Source organism: Lipotes vexillifer, unplaced genomic scaffold (assembly GCF_000442215.2).
Source record: "Lipotes vexillifer unplaced genomic scaffold, Lipotes_vexillifer_v1.1 scaffold394, whole genome shotgun sequence".
In the NCBI taxonomy this organism is placed as follows: Eukaryota; Metazoa; Chordata; class Mammalia; order Artiodactyla; family Lipotidae; genus Lipotes; species Lipotes vexillifer.
The window spans coordinates 87,600-103,597 of record NW_006791731.1 but is presented as its reverse complement, the minus strand read 5'-3'; the positions used below and the strand labels follow the sequence as shown (position 1 = coordinate 103,597).

Genomic DNA, 15,998 nt, shown 5'->3' with positions numbered 1-15,998 from the left:
TAGGGAAAGTGTATAATGAAACCGCATGTCCACTACGCAATTGAACAAGTGGTTGACCCGCAGCCAATCTCTTCTCACCTATTCTTTATTACCTCCTTCCCATCATTTCCATATCTGTCTCTAAAAAATTAGGGCCCTTGCAAAAGGTAATTACGAAGCCATTATCATACCTAAATAGCAACCATTATCCCCTGTTATCAAATATCCAGTGTCCAAATTCTCCCATTTGTCTCAGACGTTATTTTCATTTTTGATAACCGGTTTGTGTGAATCAGGATCCAAACCAGGTACACAAATGCACAATGCACTTGGTCGACAGGCTGTAGAGTCTCTTAATCTGTAGCCTCCTCCCACTGCTTTTTATCCTCTTTGAAATCTATTTATTAAAATCAGGTCATGTGTTCTGTGGAGTTTCTCATACTTGGGATTTTGCCATTCGGATTCTCGTGGTGCCCTCTGTCCTTAGACGTTCTTGCAAACTTATAGAGACTAATTGGATTCAGGTTGGTGGGGGCAGTCATTGCCTGGGTGCAGTTCGCTCGGAGTTTGCGAGACGGTGACTTTCTCCTATTGGTATCCCTTCTGCATTTGTGGGAACAGTTCTGTAAAGACAAACTTCCCCATATCAAGTGTTTGGTTGCCTTGAAATATGGTCCATAGAGAAAAGGCAAGTTAAATGCTTAATTATTCCCTTTATTTACTAACTTTCAGAATAATGATTTGGTTTTTTAGCATTCTCCAGAGCTGACCAAGTAGGTACTTTTTTTTCTATATTATTTGAATGCAAAAATGTTAATATATTTAATGTGTTTTAATTCATTACAGTTTTGAAAATGAATACTCACATCCTCCCATCTTTGGTCAGTGCGAACCTCTTCAGGCTGGCCCTGAGTCTGTTTGACACAAGCCCCTTGCTCACTGATTTCTCCCTAGATTTCTGATATGACAGGATGCCCTAGGCTCAGCTCCCATACCCCTGGATCCTCAGGCTGGAATCTGTGTTTTTTTCAAGGAGCCCTAATCCACCTGAGTGGGAAATGGTATTTGGAGGCCACAGGGGTCGGGTGGGTGGGGCTCTAGGGATGCTCATTGCCACCAGGCTGGACATTACTTCTAGGTCTTTTCAGAGGACAGAGCTAGAATACATAACTTTAAATGTTAAAAAAAAAAAAAGAATCGTGAATTCAGTGATATTTCAAATTCAGATTTAGAGCTAGGTGGTTTTAACTTCTTTTATTTATTTATTTTATTATTATTTTTTAATATAGGCTGCACTCACTGCCATCTTGGCTCAGGTTACCCATGGGCCCTGATCGCAGGATAGGGTCTGCTATGAAGCCGCGGAGACCAGGATCAGAAAGCACCCGGCACCTGCCCCCTGAACCCCTCAACTCAACCCCAGGCCAGGATGGAGGCAGATTGGAAGACCCCGCCCAAGCCTCTATTCACCCACCGGAGGCCTGGTTTTACATTTGTATCTGTTTTTCCTATATTGAAAATCCTGGATCCTAATTATCTCAACACAATTACTTATTTACTTTATCATTTATATGTAATGGTTTCAGAATAACAATGTCAATATTATTAACAGTATGATTATTGAAAATAGTCTAGATTTTTTTTGCAGTTATTGTTGTTAGGATATATCCCATTTGGGATATTACTCTGCTTCAAAGTAAATTGACAAATGTTTCTGTGGGGTTAAGACCCTAACTCTATACTAGTTCACTTGTTTCATTTTGGTTTTGCTTTGAAAAAGCAAATGTAACTTGAAAAAGTTACATGTTTCAAATTTTGATATAATTTTGTTTTATGATTGTGTAAAACTTAGATGGTTCCAAAGTCAAGTTATAAAACAAAGTACAGTCAGAAGTCTTGCTTCTTTCCCTGTTCCCATCAACCTCGTACTGCCCTCACCCTACTGGTAGCCATTTATCAATGCTATGGCTTCTCCCTCCACTTTGTAAAATCGGAGTGAACTTCAGTGAACAGTAGTTCTGTCTGAATTGCCTTGCATTTTGGCGTTTTTCCCTTCAGTGTCCTGACAATCTCTCCTCAGCAGTGTCTAGGGATGTCCCTTTCTCCTTTTAGCAGCTGCATTCGCCTCTCTTGTGAATGTGCCATCGTGTATTCAGCCAGTCTGCTATGACTGGACGTCTGATACCATTAAAATTAATGCTGTAATGAGTAGATTTATATGGCTCTTTTCATAGTTTTGCCAGTTTACTTTTAGGGTAGATGCCTACAAGTGGACATTTGTAATCTGTTTTTGCTGTATGTTGCCCAGCTCCCTCCCACAGTGTTGTAGGATCTTGCATTTCCACTGGTGATGTTTCCTCACAGCCTTGTAAACCAAGGATGTTGTCAAATATTTGGTATTTTGCCAATTCTGCCAAGCAAGAAATGGCATCGTGGTGTGGTTTCCTTTTGCATCTTTCTTGGGGGGGAAGTTGAGCATCTTTTCATATGTTTAAGTGCCACTTTCACTTACCTGTTCTCTTCCCTCTGATTTTAGAAGCACTATCATATTAACCGTTTGTGACATAAGTTGCAGATTTTTAAAAACTCTGTTTTTAACACAAAATTATCACTAGTTTAAGGTTAAAAATTGCAAAAAAAGCCCTTACAGTCTTTTCTGATGCAACCTGACAAGTTATAATCAATCAATCAATCAATTTGATACCAGAGAGATGGTTGTAAAGGTTAGATTTCAAAATCACCTTTAACTTATATTCTGTTAACCTGATTTCATTAACTTTCATCATTCAATTCATCCTCAACCTACTTAATGTGTACAGCTTAGGATACTTAGAAATACCCTGTTCAGAGAAGAGAAATGGAAATTTCTTAGGGGGAAATACACTATAAGGCTGATAGTACATTGATTTTTAAAAATATTTGACTGCTGTGCCTTTTTTAATGGTTTTATTGAGGTATAAATTGCACATATTTTAATTGTTCAATTTGACATAAATATATGCCTGTGAAACCATCCCTGCAGTTGAGACAGTGAACATATCTCCAACAGCCTTAAAAGCATTCCCTTCCCCATTGCTGGCAAGGGATCTACTGTCCTCTAGCTTAGTTTGAATTCTCTGTAGTCTTATATACGTGGGGTCCTAGAGGAGTTATTATTTTGGGGGTGAGTGGGCCTGGCTTTTCTTTTTTTTTTTTTTGGCGGCTCGCCGGCTCCTTAGTCGTGGCACGTGCGCTCAGCTTAGTTGCAGCCGGCGGGGTGTTCTGAGTTGCAGCTCACGTGCTTCTTAGTTGCGGCTTGCCAGTTCCTTAGTTGCTGCATGTGAACTCTTAGTTGCAGCATGTGTGTGGGATCTAGTTCCCTGACCAGGGATTGAATCCGGGCCCCCTGCATCGGGAGCGTGGAGTCTTAACCACTGCACCACCAGGGAAGTCCTGGGCCTGGCTTCTTTCACTCAGCATATTTATTTTGAGATTTATTCAGATTGCTGCATGTATCAATAGTTTGTCCCTTTTGAGTGTGGGGGGCAGCATTCCATTGTAAGAATGTATCCACAACATTGTGAGACATTGTGATACATTGTAAGAATGTATCCACATTGTGATACATTTATCCACTGTGATGTATAAATTTACCTGCAATAGACAGGGGGTTGTTTCCAGTTTTTGGCTATTGCAGCTAAAACTGTTACAAACATTTGTGTATGTGTCTTTGTGTGGACCTGTGTTTCCCTTTCTCTAGGGTAAATATCTAGAGGGGCATGGCTGGGTGGCATGACAGATGTATGTTCAACTTTTTAAGGAACTGCCAACCTCTTTCCAAAGTGTTTTTAACCACTTTACATCCCCCAGCAGATGTGATGTTGCCTCACATACTGCTCACATTTGGTATAGCCAGTTGTTTCCCAAATCAGCCATTCTAGTGGGTGTAGTGGTGACTCACTGTGGTTTTAATTTGCCTTGATCTAATGCTTAATGTTGTTGGATATCTATTCTTGTGCTTATTTGCCATCTGTATATATTCTTTTTTAAAATTAATTAATTTATTTTTGGCTGCCTTGGGTCTTTGTTGCTGCATGCAGGCTTTCTCTAGTTGCGGCGAGCAGGGGCTACTCTTTCTTGCGATGCGCAGGCTTCTCATTGTGGTGGCTTCTCTTGTGGAGCACGGGAACTAGGTGTGCGGGCTTCAGTAGTTGTGGCACCCAGGCTCAGCTGTTGTGGCTCATGGGCTCTAGAGCGCAGGTTCAGTAGTTGTGGCGCACAGGCTTAGTTGCTCCATGGCATGTGGGATCTTCCCAGACCAGGGCTGGAACCCGTGTCCCCTGCATTGGCAGGCGGATTCTTAACCACTGTGCCACCAGGGAAGTCCCTGTATATATTCTTTGGTGAAGTGTCTATTCAAGTCTTTTGCCTTTTTTGTTGTTGTTGTTGGGTTGTCTTCTAATTGAGCTGTAGGGTTTCTTTATAGGATGGGGTACAAGTCTTCTTTTGGATATATGTTTTGCAAATATTTTCTCCCAGTTCATGCTTTGCCTTTTCATTTCATTTAGTTTTGAGGAGCAAATGTTTTAAATTTTGACAAGGTCCTATTCACTGATTTCCTTCCTTGAAAGTTTCTGTCTTTTATGTCCTATTTAATAAATTGTCACTAAAGTGAAGGTCAGTAAGTTTTTCTCCTATGTTTTCTTTTAGAAGTTTCTGCTTTACATTTTCGTTGATGATACATTTTGAGTTAATTTTTATATGTGGTGTGGGGTAAGGACTGAGATTCATTTTGTTGGTATATGGTTACTGAATAATTCCAGCACCCTTTGTTGAAAATGAAACCCTAATTTTAAATAACCTTTTATATCTTAATTTTATATGTGCTAATATGTATAACGTAAGTTGTAAACACTTCCTCCAATTTGCCATATTTCTTTTTACTTTGATTATACAGGTTTCGGTCACGCAAAAATTTATTTCTATGTAGTCAAATTTATCATGTTTTCCATTATTGTTTCTTGATTTCAAGTTGTAGTAAAATTTCCCTAACTTCCTGGTTCTAGAGGAATCCATTCATGTTTTCATCCAGCACTTGTTTCTTTCCATTTAAACCTCTGTTCCATTTGGACTTTATTCTGCTCAGTGATGTGAAGAATAAGTCTAATTTTATCTTTTTTCTAAATGGCTATATATCTTGTTGTCCCATTACTACATATTATATTATGAGGTTGGTCTTTTCCCCTGGATTTGATTCCCCCCCCCCTTTTTTTTTTGCGGTACGCGGGCCTCTCACTGTTGTGGCCTCTCCCGTTGCGGAGCACAGGCTCCGGACGCGCAGGCTCAGCGGCCATGGCTCACGGGCCCAGCTGCTCCGCGGCACGCGGGATCCTCCCGGACCGGGGCACGAACCCGTGTCTCCTGCATCGGCAGGCGGACTCTCAACCACTGTGCCACCAGGGTAGCCCCTCCCCTGGATTTGAGATGCCACCTTTCTCTCATATCAAATTTCCAGATGGGAATTGTCTCCCCAGTCAATGTGTGTTCTAACGTCTGGAAAGGGTCACAGCCTGGCCCATGGGCACAGAAGAAGACCCTGCACACAGAACAAGCCACATGGGGTACCTGGGAGCCAGGGTGCCCCCACGCCTTTGTGTTACTTCCAAGGAAGCCCAGGGGCCAGTGCTGATTGCCTGGCTCGTCTGCCAAGTCCCAGGTGAGTGGTCCAGCTGGGACTCTCCTGCTGCCACAGCTGCCCTGGCGTGGCCTGCACTGTCCTCAGCCATCAAGGCCCTGCTCTCCGCTCAGACTTGGAGTTGGCTCCAGATCCATGGAAGCTTCGGGATGGCTGTGGACCCCGCTTCTGCTCTCAGACATTGTGCTCCAGTCTCTCCGCTTCTCCTTGTGTGGAGGGCCCGTGGGTGTTGAGGGAGATTCTCTTTTCCCCCATACCCATCACCTGTGGGGCACAGGCTGTGGGATCCATGGAGGAGGTCTCCCAGGACTCTGCCAAGCACGTGGAGATTGTGGCACAGGTGGTACCAGGCCAGCTACCAGCTGTTAGGGCTGCGTTTTCTGTTGTTCTCTAAGGAGCTGGCATTGTTGGTTGGAAGTAGAAATGTCTGGAGGTGGAAATAAGGAGCCAGGAGAACATCCTCCTGATCTCTATTTCCAGTGGCATGAGGCGGAGGGAGAGGGCTTCAGGGGACCTGTGCAATCAGGGTAGCCAGGCTTCAGTAGAACAAGAAGTTGAGGGGAACTTCCAGAGAAGTCACAGTACAGAGGAATTTGCTGATGTCCATAAGCCAGAGCAGAGTGGAAGATGTGGGGGCCAAGGGGTGTCTTCTATATTTTTCTCTTTTTTTAAGGCACAAAACGATTTACTACTTACATAATGGAGGTCTCTGAAGAGAGTGGGGAAGGCCTCTCAAACAGGTCTGAGAGAGCAAGAAAGGTCACCGGCCTAGGTCTTTACTGAGGTCAGCAGATGTGGCTGGTGGGAGGGTCCCCAAGCATAGGTGAAGGCCTGTGTGCTTTCAGTCTCCTGCTGGCATCAGAGGACAGAGCATCTGGCTCTCTTTTCAGCTTGTCCAGATGTGGGCACAGAATAAGGAGGATGAGGTCTCAAAGCTGTCAGCAAACATCAAACAATGGAGCCAAACTGCTAGTCACAACTCACCCTGTTGTTTGATGACAGAGACACACCGTGTTTCACTCAGTTGAATCAGAGCTTGTTTAAATAAGACTGCAGCCTGAGGCTGGTCGGGGGCATGCCTTCTTTAAGAGAAATGATACGAGGGCCTCGGCCATTCTCAGTAAAAACCTGGGTCTCCAGAGGGGATGAGGGCATCCTGGTGAGGCCTTGTACTGTGGCCTGAGCATAGGTAGAGACATCTAGTGACCTTGATTGATATTTTGGGGCATCTGTGAGGCAAGAGATCCCTGGAGTTTTTACACCATAGGGTGCAACTCTTAGGCAACAGCACAAGAGTTTGTAAAAATGTGCAGATGGGGCCATTTGTTAGCCAGGCCACTGGGTGCTAAGAAAACTGCCTGAAGTTTGGCCAATCATGCTGACCTTCTGGTCTGGTCCTGTATCAGCATCGTCCTGGTTAAGAAATGAGGAGCGGCTCCCCTCTGAACTCCATCTCCCATGACGGTTGGCACTTCTGTTCCTATAGTTTTTGAATTCCCACTGCTCTTCACCCAGTTCATCCCAGGGGGCTCCCCAGGTAGACAGGGTTCCGGCAGCCTGGTATCTGGAAAGGGACCGAGGACAGGTGAGGCCATCCCTCTTACAGGTGGAGTGTGCCAGAGGGCCCAGGTTTGGCTCCATCCTGTACCAAGGCAGCCTCAGCAGCCCTGCTGAGCTTGTTGGGTGCTGCTTCTATGACCCAGAGCATAATGAGTACCTGGGTACAGGGGGTCACAGGCTCGGGAGGACCAAGTTAGTGGCCAGCAATTGCAGCTCTAATGGCATATTGTATGGGGACAAAGAGGGCAGTCTCTTGCATCAGAAGCCCTTGGACAACTTAGAGCCATCATGAGTGGTCTGGAGACTCCAGGAGGCATAGAAGGAGGGGCTGAAGCCCCTTCCATGGAGCAGTCTTGGTGGGGACACTAATGGGCATGCCTGAGGTTGCACAAATTCTAGAACATTCTGTTGGAGGGAGCCCCATTCAAGGTGGGCCCATTTGCAAGTACTAGGATAAATGGGATTAAGTAAAATTTGTAAATGAGGGACATGTTGCCTCCAGAACTCCCAGAAGACCTGAGAGATGTTGGTGAGAAGGTCAGTGGCTGTTTCTTGACAGTATCAGGGATGGATCCACCCTTGGTTAACCAATCATTTCCAGGAACTGAGCAGAGGTGGCAGGACCTTGCACTATGCTCCTTTCTGGTGAGGCCCTTTGTGTTTCTACGTCCTGAGTGAATGACAAATGAATGGATGCCACATGGCTCTCCTTGGAGGAGAATGTCATCAGTGTAATGTCACACCTGTGCTCCTGAAGAAAGGTGCACACAGCTGATACCTCATCTGCCAAGGTACCCATGAGGATCCCAGAAAAGGTATACTGTGTCCTTTCAGAGGTGAAGGCAAACTGTGGCTGAGGGGCTATTGAAATAGGCCCAGAACAGAACATATTAGCCAAATCGCTAATAGCAAAATACTTAGCGGTTGGTGATTGGATGAAGTAATTTTAACTGGGTCCCATGTTTCAAGCCACTTTGTATTACTTGTTGGGTCAGAGCATCCATGCTCGCTATGGAATACTCTAGGCCAGTGGGTGCTCTGATTATGACCAATTTAGGCAAGGCAGTACTTCTGATGGTTAGGGTGAGACATACCTATTTGTCCTCTATTTTGTATTCATTGACTGTTATGATTGTAGGGGCCCTTGTATAAATTTGGTGGGATCCCCAGGTATAACTGAAAATTGACACCCAGTATAAAGTCCATGAAGGTCTGCCAACTGGTGCGTTTCAGCAGGTATAAATTCAGCACCCATGTCGCAAAGACGCAAAAGCCTTTTCTCTTTTTGTTATGTAAGTTCTTTTAGTAAATTCAGAATGTCAAGTTGGGTCAAATTGTGAATTTCTTTGTCCACAATTTCTCTTTTGGGGGTGTGTGTGGTCTGGATATACTTCAAGGGGGTCCTCTCTACTGCACTCACATTGATAAATTTCTTCCTCCAGGGAGACTTCAGTCAGTATCATCAGGTCAAGTGCTTCCCCCTGGCAATGGCCGCTTGATATGGGTTAAGGACCCTAGGCTTAATTTGGATTTGAATTAATCCCTTGGCTGTGCCGGGAGTGTTTTCTCTAGAACCCTGAGCATGAGGGTTTTCACTGTGACACAGATGCTGGCTGAAGCAGCAGCAGTGGCAGGATTTAAGGGTCCTGGAGAGCTTCTGCCCTGGAGTGTGGACCTCAGCCTCACCTATGCTCTTCCATGAGTCACCACCCAATGGATGCGTATCTTGCATGGGGTATAGTCTCTCTCCTGAGCCTAGTCAGTTGCAGCTTTGTTCTCAAATGGAGGTAGGTCTGGGATCCGACACACAACCCAAGGCCACTTTAAGGAGGGTCCCCATTCCATACTCTTGTCCCTAAACACCAATTAAGTATGAGGAAAATTGCTGATTTCGGTCCGCTAACTCTACGAGGCTCCACTGGATTCAACAATGCAACACGCGCAGCATGGCTGAGTGATGCCAGCCTGCAGCCAGCGGGCCAGTTGGTAACGGAGCAAGGGGAGAGACTCCCGGGTGACGTCACCGCATGGGCTTCCTGCTCACAATGCCACTCCCAACTTTCATGGTCACCTGGAGAGGTGGCTGGGCACCCCCCACCGAATATTTGGTTTCATGTGAAGACTGATGATGCCACACACACCCCAAGTGTAGGAAAAGGCTTACCACTTACCTAACTGAGGTCAGCAGGGCAGGGCTCCCAAGAAGGTCCAAAGTGGTCTGAGAGCACGGGCAAAGGAGACTGGCCTGGGTGCTTACTGTGGTTGGGATGGGGCTGAGGGAGCCCCCTCCCCCATGTTCCAGCAGGTGCCTGGGTGGTCTGAACCTTCTGCTGGCCCTGAGGGAAGGGCGCCCGGGCTTTCCCATCAGTGTGGCACAGGGGTCGGGGGAGGAGGGGTGAGGCTTAAACACTGTCAACAGTCAGACCCCAGAAAAATGGGCCTGTATATACAATGGAATACGACTCAGCCATACACAAGAATGAAAATTTGCCATTTGCAACAACACGGATGGACTTGGAGGGCGTTGTGCTAAGTGAAATAAGTCAGACACAAAGACTGTATGATATCACTTATGTGTGGAATCTACAAATATACAACAAACCAGTGAACATAGCAAAACAGAAGCAGACTCACAGATGTCAAGAACAAACTAGTGGTTACCCGTGGGGAGAGGGAAGGGGGGAGGGGCAGGATAGGGGTAGGGAAGTAAGAGGTGCAAACCATTAGGTATAAAATGAGCCCCAAGGATCTACTGTACAACACAAGGAATACAGCAAATATTTTATAATAACTATAAATGGAGTATAACCTTTAATAATTGTGAATCAGTATGTTGTCCACCTGAAACTTACTGCTCACCTCCCCACTTGAGGAGTCCAGGTAGCTCTCTGGACAGTGGCTGTGCTCCCCGTCTCTGCTTCTTGCTCAGACCAAGTCTCAGCCCTGCACTGCTGTCCCTAGAGAATGAGTTAAGTGGTGGAATTATGTATGATATCTTTCCCCCTTTTCTTTTCTTTTTTTAAAAAATAGTATTTTTTATTGGAGTATATTGCAAGAGTGTTCCCTTTTCTCCCCCCTTTTCAACATTTGCATTTTCTAGAATGATGTTGATTTTAAATTTAAAAAGTCAAATTGGGGAAGCTCTATTTGAAATCATGGCTCTTACTCTCCCAGGGGCACAGATGTGTACCCCTTCGGAGCCACTCCCTGAGGCTGTGGCCAGGCTCTGGCCACCCGGGAACGAGGCACCCAGGCCCGAGGTCAGTGACTTTATCTATGGATCTCACGGACTCAGCCCTTACTCCCCAAGGAATACACTTCCAAGGACACCGTGAAAGTCAAAAGGGAAGACAGGCTGTGGTTGGTGGACATTTGCTTTTCAAGACCATTCCTCTTTCAAAACATGACGTCCTGAAATTAAAATTTCTCAAGCTGCGGACGGCACAAAATCAGGTGAATTCTCCCCAGCCGCCTGCAGGGCTCAGGGAGCAGAGAAGCCCCTTTCTGTGGACCTTTTGGCTCCCAGAGGTGACAGCTGTCGCTCGCCTGGGCCTCGGCCTCGGGATTCGCTAGCGGTGTGGAGGCCGGGGAAGGGGAAGAGGAGCTGAGAAGGCAGTGACAGAAGGGCGCACGCTTGCCCCGCCAACCTCTTCTCCACACAGCAGACAACCCTCCTGAGATGCACGCCAGGTCCAAGCCGTCTACATCTTGCCATTCCACCCAGAGTAGAAGCTGCAGGCCTGTGGGGCCCGCCCACGGTCTCACCTGTCTGCTCTTTGTCACCGCGCCCCTGGCCCACAGGCCCCCTGCTGCTGCCAATCCTAACCCTAACCCACCTTCCTGGGTCATTCTCTCACTTGCTGCAGGTCATAGCTCACACGACGTCTCACTGAGGCCTTCTCTGCCCCCATTTAAGACTGAGACCCTCAAAATACCCAGACCCCATCTCCTGCTTTACTTTTCATCACAGCAATCATAACTGTTAGACAATTTTCTCTCCCCCACTGGAATGCAAACTCCTTGATGGCAGGCATTTTTGTCTTTCTTGTTTCCTGCTGTATCCCCACTGTGAATGGCACAGAGCAAGTGTCCAGCACGTACTTACTGAAAATGGGAGTCATCAAATCCAGGCTGGATGAGGAGCTGCCCTACAGTGAGAGCGCAAGGTCTCGTTAGGCAGAGACCGGGGTGGGGAGCTGGAGGGTGGCAGGGCAGGACTGCCGTCCAAGCTGCATCCCACTGGGGTGTTGCCTTGGGGGGGGAGGGGCTGAGGTGGAGAGGAGGGTGTGACGGACGCCTCTGCAGGGCAGCAGTGGCAGCTGCTTCGCAGGGTCTCTGGGGTGAGGGTGGGCAGCCCATGCTGCCCAAGCCCACGGGACACACCTGTGCATCCAAGTCAACCCTTCCACACTCTGTTCTCTCCAACCTCCCACCACCTCTCCCTCTGCACCTGCCACTGCTGGCCTTGCCTCTACTTCCTTGAAAACACAGGAGCCAAGACCTTACCTTCCCACTATAAGTACAAACCTGACGATACCTGCCCATTGCTACCCTTTCTCCTGGAGCAATGCAGGAGGTGCCCCCCACCCCACCCCATCCATCCCATAACACCCCCAGGTCAAAGCCTCCCTGGTGGTAGAGGTGTTGCTTCTGGGCCAAGTTCCCCCGGCTTGGGGATTATGGGACCAGTGCCCACCTCCTAGGGGCACCTAGGTGCCCCATAAATGTCTGATGATGGACCTAGGAAAAAACAGCCTGGGAGCCTGTGGGGTGAACAGGAGGGGCACGGAGAGAATGGACCTCTGTGGGTGAGGCCAGGACTGGAGCTTGGGGAAAAGCCTCACATTTAATTGTGCTGCAGCCCCGAGTGTGGCCACGGGGGCCTGAGGCACAGCAGAGTGAGGAGAACACACGACCTCAGACTGCAGGCAGGCACCAAGGAAAGGGGGCAGCGGGGGAATCCCATTATGGGATGGGAGGGAGAGGGGTGAGGAGTTGGTGGTGACGAGTATGCACCACCTCTGGGGGAGGGTGACAGCAACCAGACTTGAAACACTCTTGACCTGACTTTATGTAAACAGAATGCCAACTGCAGCCATTGACAGCAAACTCAGTTCTTATGACTAGTGACCAAACAAAAGAAGTGCTGTGGTCATATCTCAAACTGAATGTCAGTCTACTTCCTTGGTTTTGTTCCGTTACAGTAATAAACTCTCTTCCTAAGTATGCAGCCTCTATAATCTTTTCCCTTCTAACAAATACGGCAGTCTGATAACAAACTGGAAAAACAAACCAAAAAGAAATGAGGTCACACGCAGCAGGAGCAACGGCAGGGGAGTCGCGGGGGGAGCCTGTCTCACAGGAGGGTCTCTGGTTTGTGGACAATGGCCTCTGTGGGCAGTGGCTGTGGAGTGGAGGGAATGAGAGAGCCCAGCTCAAGTCTCGGGATGGGAGAGGCTGGGACATTGCCAGGGCAGTCGGGGTGGAGTCTCATGCGGTTTCTTTTCACTCCCTGGTGTGAACCAGCTGGTGCTTGACCAACTTTGACCGCTGGCTGAAGGCTTTCCCACAAGCCGTGCAGTCATAGGGCTTCACCCCAGTGTGAATCCTCTGGTGCTGGATGAGGACCGAGCGCTGGCTGAAGGACTTCCCACACTCACTGCACTGATAGGGCCTCTCGCCGGTGTGGATGATCTGATGCTGAATGAGGTGCGAGCTCTGGCTGAAGCCCTTCCCACACTCGATGCACGCATAGGGCTTCTCTCCAGTGTGGACTTTCTGGTGGTGGATGAGGTTTGAGCTCCTGTTGAAGGCTTTGCCGCACTGGTTACACTCGTGGGGTTTCAACCCATTATGGATCCTCTGATGCTGAATGAGAGTTGAGCTCTGGCTGAAGGTTTTCCCACACTCGGTACATTCATAGGGCTTCTCTCCAGTGTGAACTCGCTGGTGCAGGATGAGGTTGGAGCTGCGACCGAAGGTCTTCCCGCACTCGCGACACTCATAGGGCTTGTCGCCCGTGTGCACACCCTGGTGCTGGATGAGTGCAGAGCTGTGGCTGAAGGCCTTGCCACAGATGCTGCACTCATACGGCTTCTCTCCCGTGTGGATGATCTGGTGCTTTCTGAGCACTGAGCTGTAGCTGAAGGCCTTCCCACACACACTGCACACGTGAGGCTTCTCTCCAGTGTGGATTCTCCGGTGCTGGATGAGGCTCGAGCTCTGGCTGAAGGCCTTCCCACAGTCACTGCACTTGTAGGGCTTCTCCCCCGTGTGGACCCTGTGATGCTTAATGAGGTTGGACACCCGGCTGAAGGGTTTGCCGCACTCGCTACACGCGTAAGGCCTCTCCCCGGTGTGGACCCTCTGGTGCTTCCTCAGGTGTGAGCTCTGGCTGAAGGCCTTCCCGCACACGTCACACTCGAAGGGCTTCTCCCCTGTGTGGACCCTCTGGTGTTTGATAAGGTTGGAGCTCCGCCTGAAGGCCTTCCCACAGGCGTTGCACACGTATGGCTTCTCACCGGAGTGGATTCTTTGATGCTGGATGAGGTTGGAGGTCCTCCTGAAGGCCTTCCCGCACTCACTGCATTCGTAGGGCTTCTCGCTCACGTGGGACTTCTGGTGCTTTTTAAGGCTGGAGCTCTGGCCGAAGGCCTTTCCACACTCAGTACACACGTGTGGCTTCTCTCCGCGGTGGGTAAGCCGGTGCCTGAGGAGGTCTGAATGTGTGCTAAAGGGCCTTCCACACTCATTACATATGAAGGACTTCTGTCCAGTGTGCGCTGTCTGATGCTGAATAAGATCGGGGCCTCCTTGGAAGGTGTTCCCACACTCGTTGCATATGAATGGGCTTTCGGCTGCGTGAAGCCCCTCACAGCTGATTAGGCCCACACTGCGTGGGAAGCTCTGGCCACGTGTGTCGTGCAGATGTGGCCTCTCTTCTGCAGGGGCTCCCTGACATGCCACTGGGCTTGGGCTCAGACTGAAGCCTCTCTTGACCTTGTCACAGTCCACCTCTTTCTCTCCTGAGGAGCTCCTGAGAAGCACTTGCACTGGTGTGAAGTCCCCCTCCCAGCAGGGGGACTGCGCCTGTCTCTCATCCTCAGGGACCTCCCAGTCTCTTTCTAATGCACCGTCACGGAGTTCTCCAAGCTCAGGTGTCTGGGAAACATCACTGGCATGGTTTTCTGATGTTTCTGCCTGTGATTCCAAATCCTCAGGAGCTTCCTCCCTCCGAAGAAACTCCTTGCCCTCAGTCCTGTGGTCCCAATCTGAAATGACAAACAGGAAGTCACGTGGAAGGAAACAGGGAAACACAGACAAGTCTGGGAGCATGGGACCCACGGGTGGTGGTGGTCCCAGGACTCTCGAGGGAACTGTGAGGGGCTGGCAAGAGCTGAGGGGACCAGGCTGCACAGCAACTGAAAACCAACCCTAACCTGACCCCCAGACCCCACATCTCAGGAAAGCACCTGCAGTCTCCTGACTAAGGCCGGCCAAAATCCTGGCCTGAGTCAAAGCAGCCCCTTGGCTGTCCTTTCCCTGACCCACAGCAGGTCATCAGCAGGTCCTGTTGCCTTTACCTCGGAGCGTGTCCCAAACCTTGGCACTCACCCTCCCACCTGTTCAAGGAAAACACAGCTCCCTGCACATTGCATTGCTAGACATTCTACCTGCCTCCTGTTCCAGATGCACAAGCCTGGAGTCGGCTGCTTGGCCCAGCTCTCATTCTCTGGGCGCCCACCACTGGCTTCACAGGTGTGGGCCTGGGCCCAGGCCAGGAGGTGCAGGGCCCATTCCCTTCAAGGAAGCAGAACTGGCTCCGACTGCATGGTGATGACTCTGGAATGTCAGACTCCATCCCATTTGACAGAGAAGCCTTCAGTGACTGTGCCCCATTCGCCAAAGCAACCTGTACCTCTTGGCACCTGCACTGTGACTGCACTTTGTTAGCTGGTACCAGGGCTCAGCTGCTGCATCCATCCTTCTGTGACAGAGACGTGCACAAGGCTGATTGTCACACCGGGAGCCACCCCCATTTTCACACCTGAAGGACAAGGAAACTCTGCTCTACTGGATCTCTCTCTCGTTATACCTGAGACATCCAGGCCAAACCACCCTTTGCTCCTGCCTGGATGGGGAGTAACTAACCTGGCCTCCCACCTTCCCCTCCCGCCCACATCAGTCTGGTGACAAGAGCACTTTGACAACCTCTCGCCTCTGCTCCTGCTTCTCCTGAGCAGGAGGGACCCGCTCCCCTTGGGGTCCGCCCTCCCCGATGGTCCTCACGCTCCCTCCTTCCCTTCCCTTCTGCCGGTCTTGGCTCAATCATCTCACGGGAGAGGACTTCTCTGACCACTGCCCCCGACAGGGCTCTGTGTCCCAGGGCTGGGGCCACCCAGTGGTGCTGAGTGGGTGGGTGAAGGACACCCCTCCCTACCCCCAGCCTCCTTGGGCCTGCTGCCCTCTGACCTGCCCCTCAGCTCAAGACAACTGCCTCTCCCCACTTGGAACTTCAATCTACCACCACAATAGCAGTCTGTCTCCCCCACCCCAACTGGAGGCTTCCGTTATGCTTGGATCTCAGTGCAGACACAGCTTAGCCATATGCTCAGCCTGTCTGCCTACCACGCCCATGTGCCTGGTGGTGACAGTTCACGTTCTGGTCACCTGACCCACGGCCCAGCTGGAAGCCCCTGCATAGAGTCTCTGCCAGGACCCCCTCCTTGGAGCTTGGCCATGTGGCCAGCACACAGATGCAGGCACCGTGCTCCGCCTTCCTGCT

At 49.3% G+C, this 15,998-nt stretch overlaps 1 protein-coding gene across 1 annotated transcript in view; it reads right to left on the bottom strand.

Annotated features, from left to right (window-relative positions):
• ZNF16 (zinc finger protein 16) overlaps window positions 1–15,998 on the bottom strand; it is an 82,013-nt gene that overhangs the window by 20,653 nt on the left and 45,362 nt on the right. Inside the window, exon 11 of the mRNA XM_007464598.1 lies at window positions 12,741–13,932. Coding sequence (XP_007464660.1) covers window positions 12,741–13,932 — 1,192 coding nt within the window. The remainder of the gene's footprint in view (window positions 1–12,740; window positions 13,933–15,998) is intronic.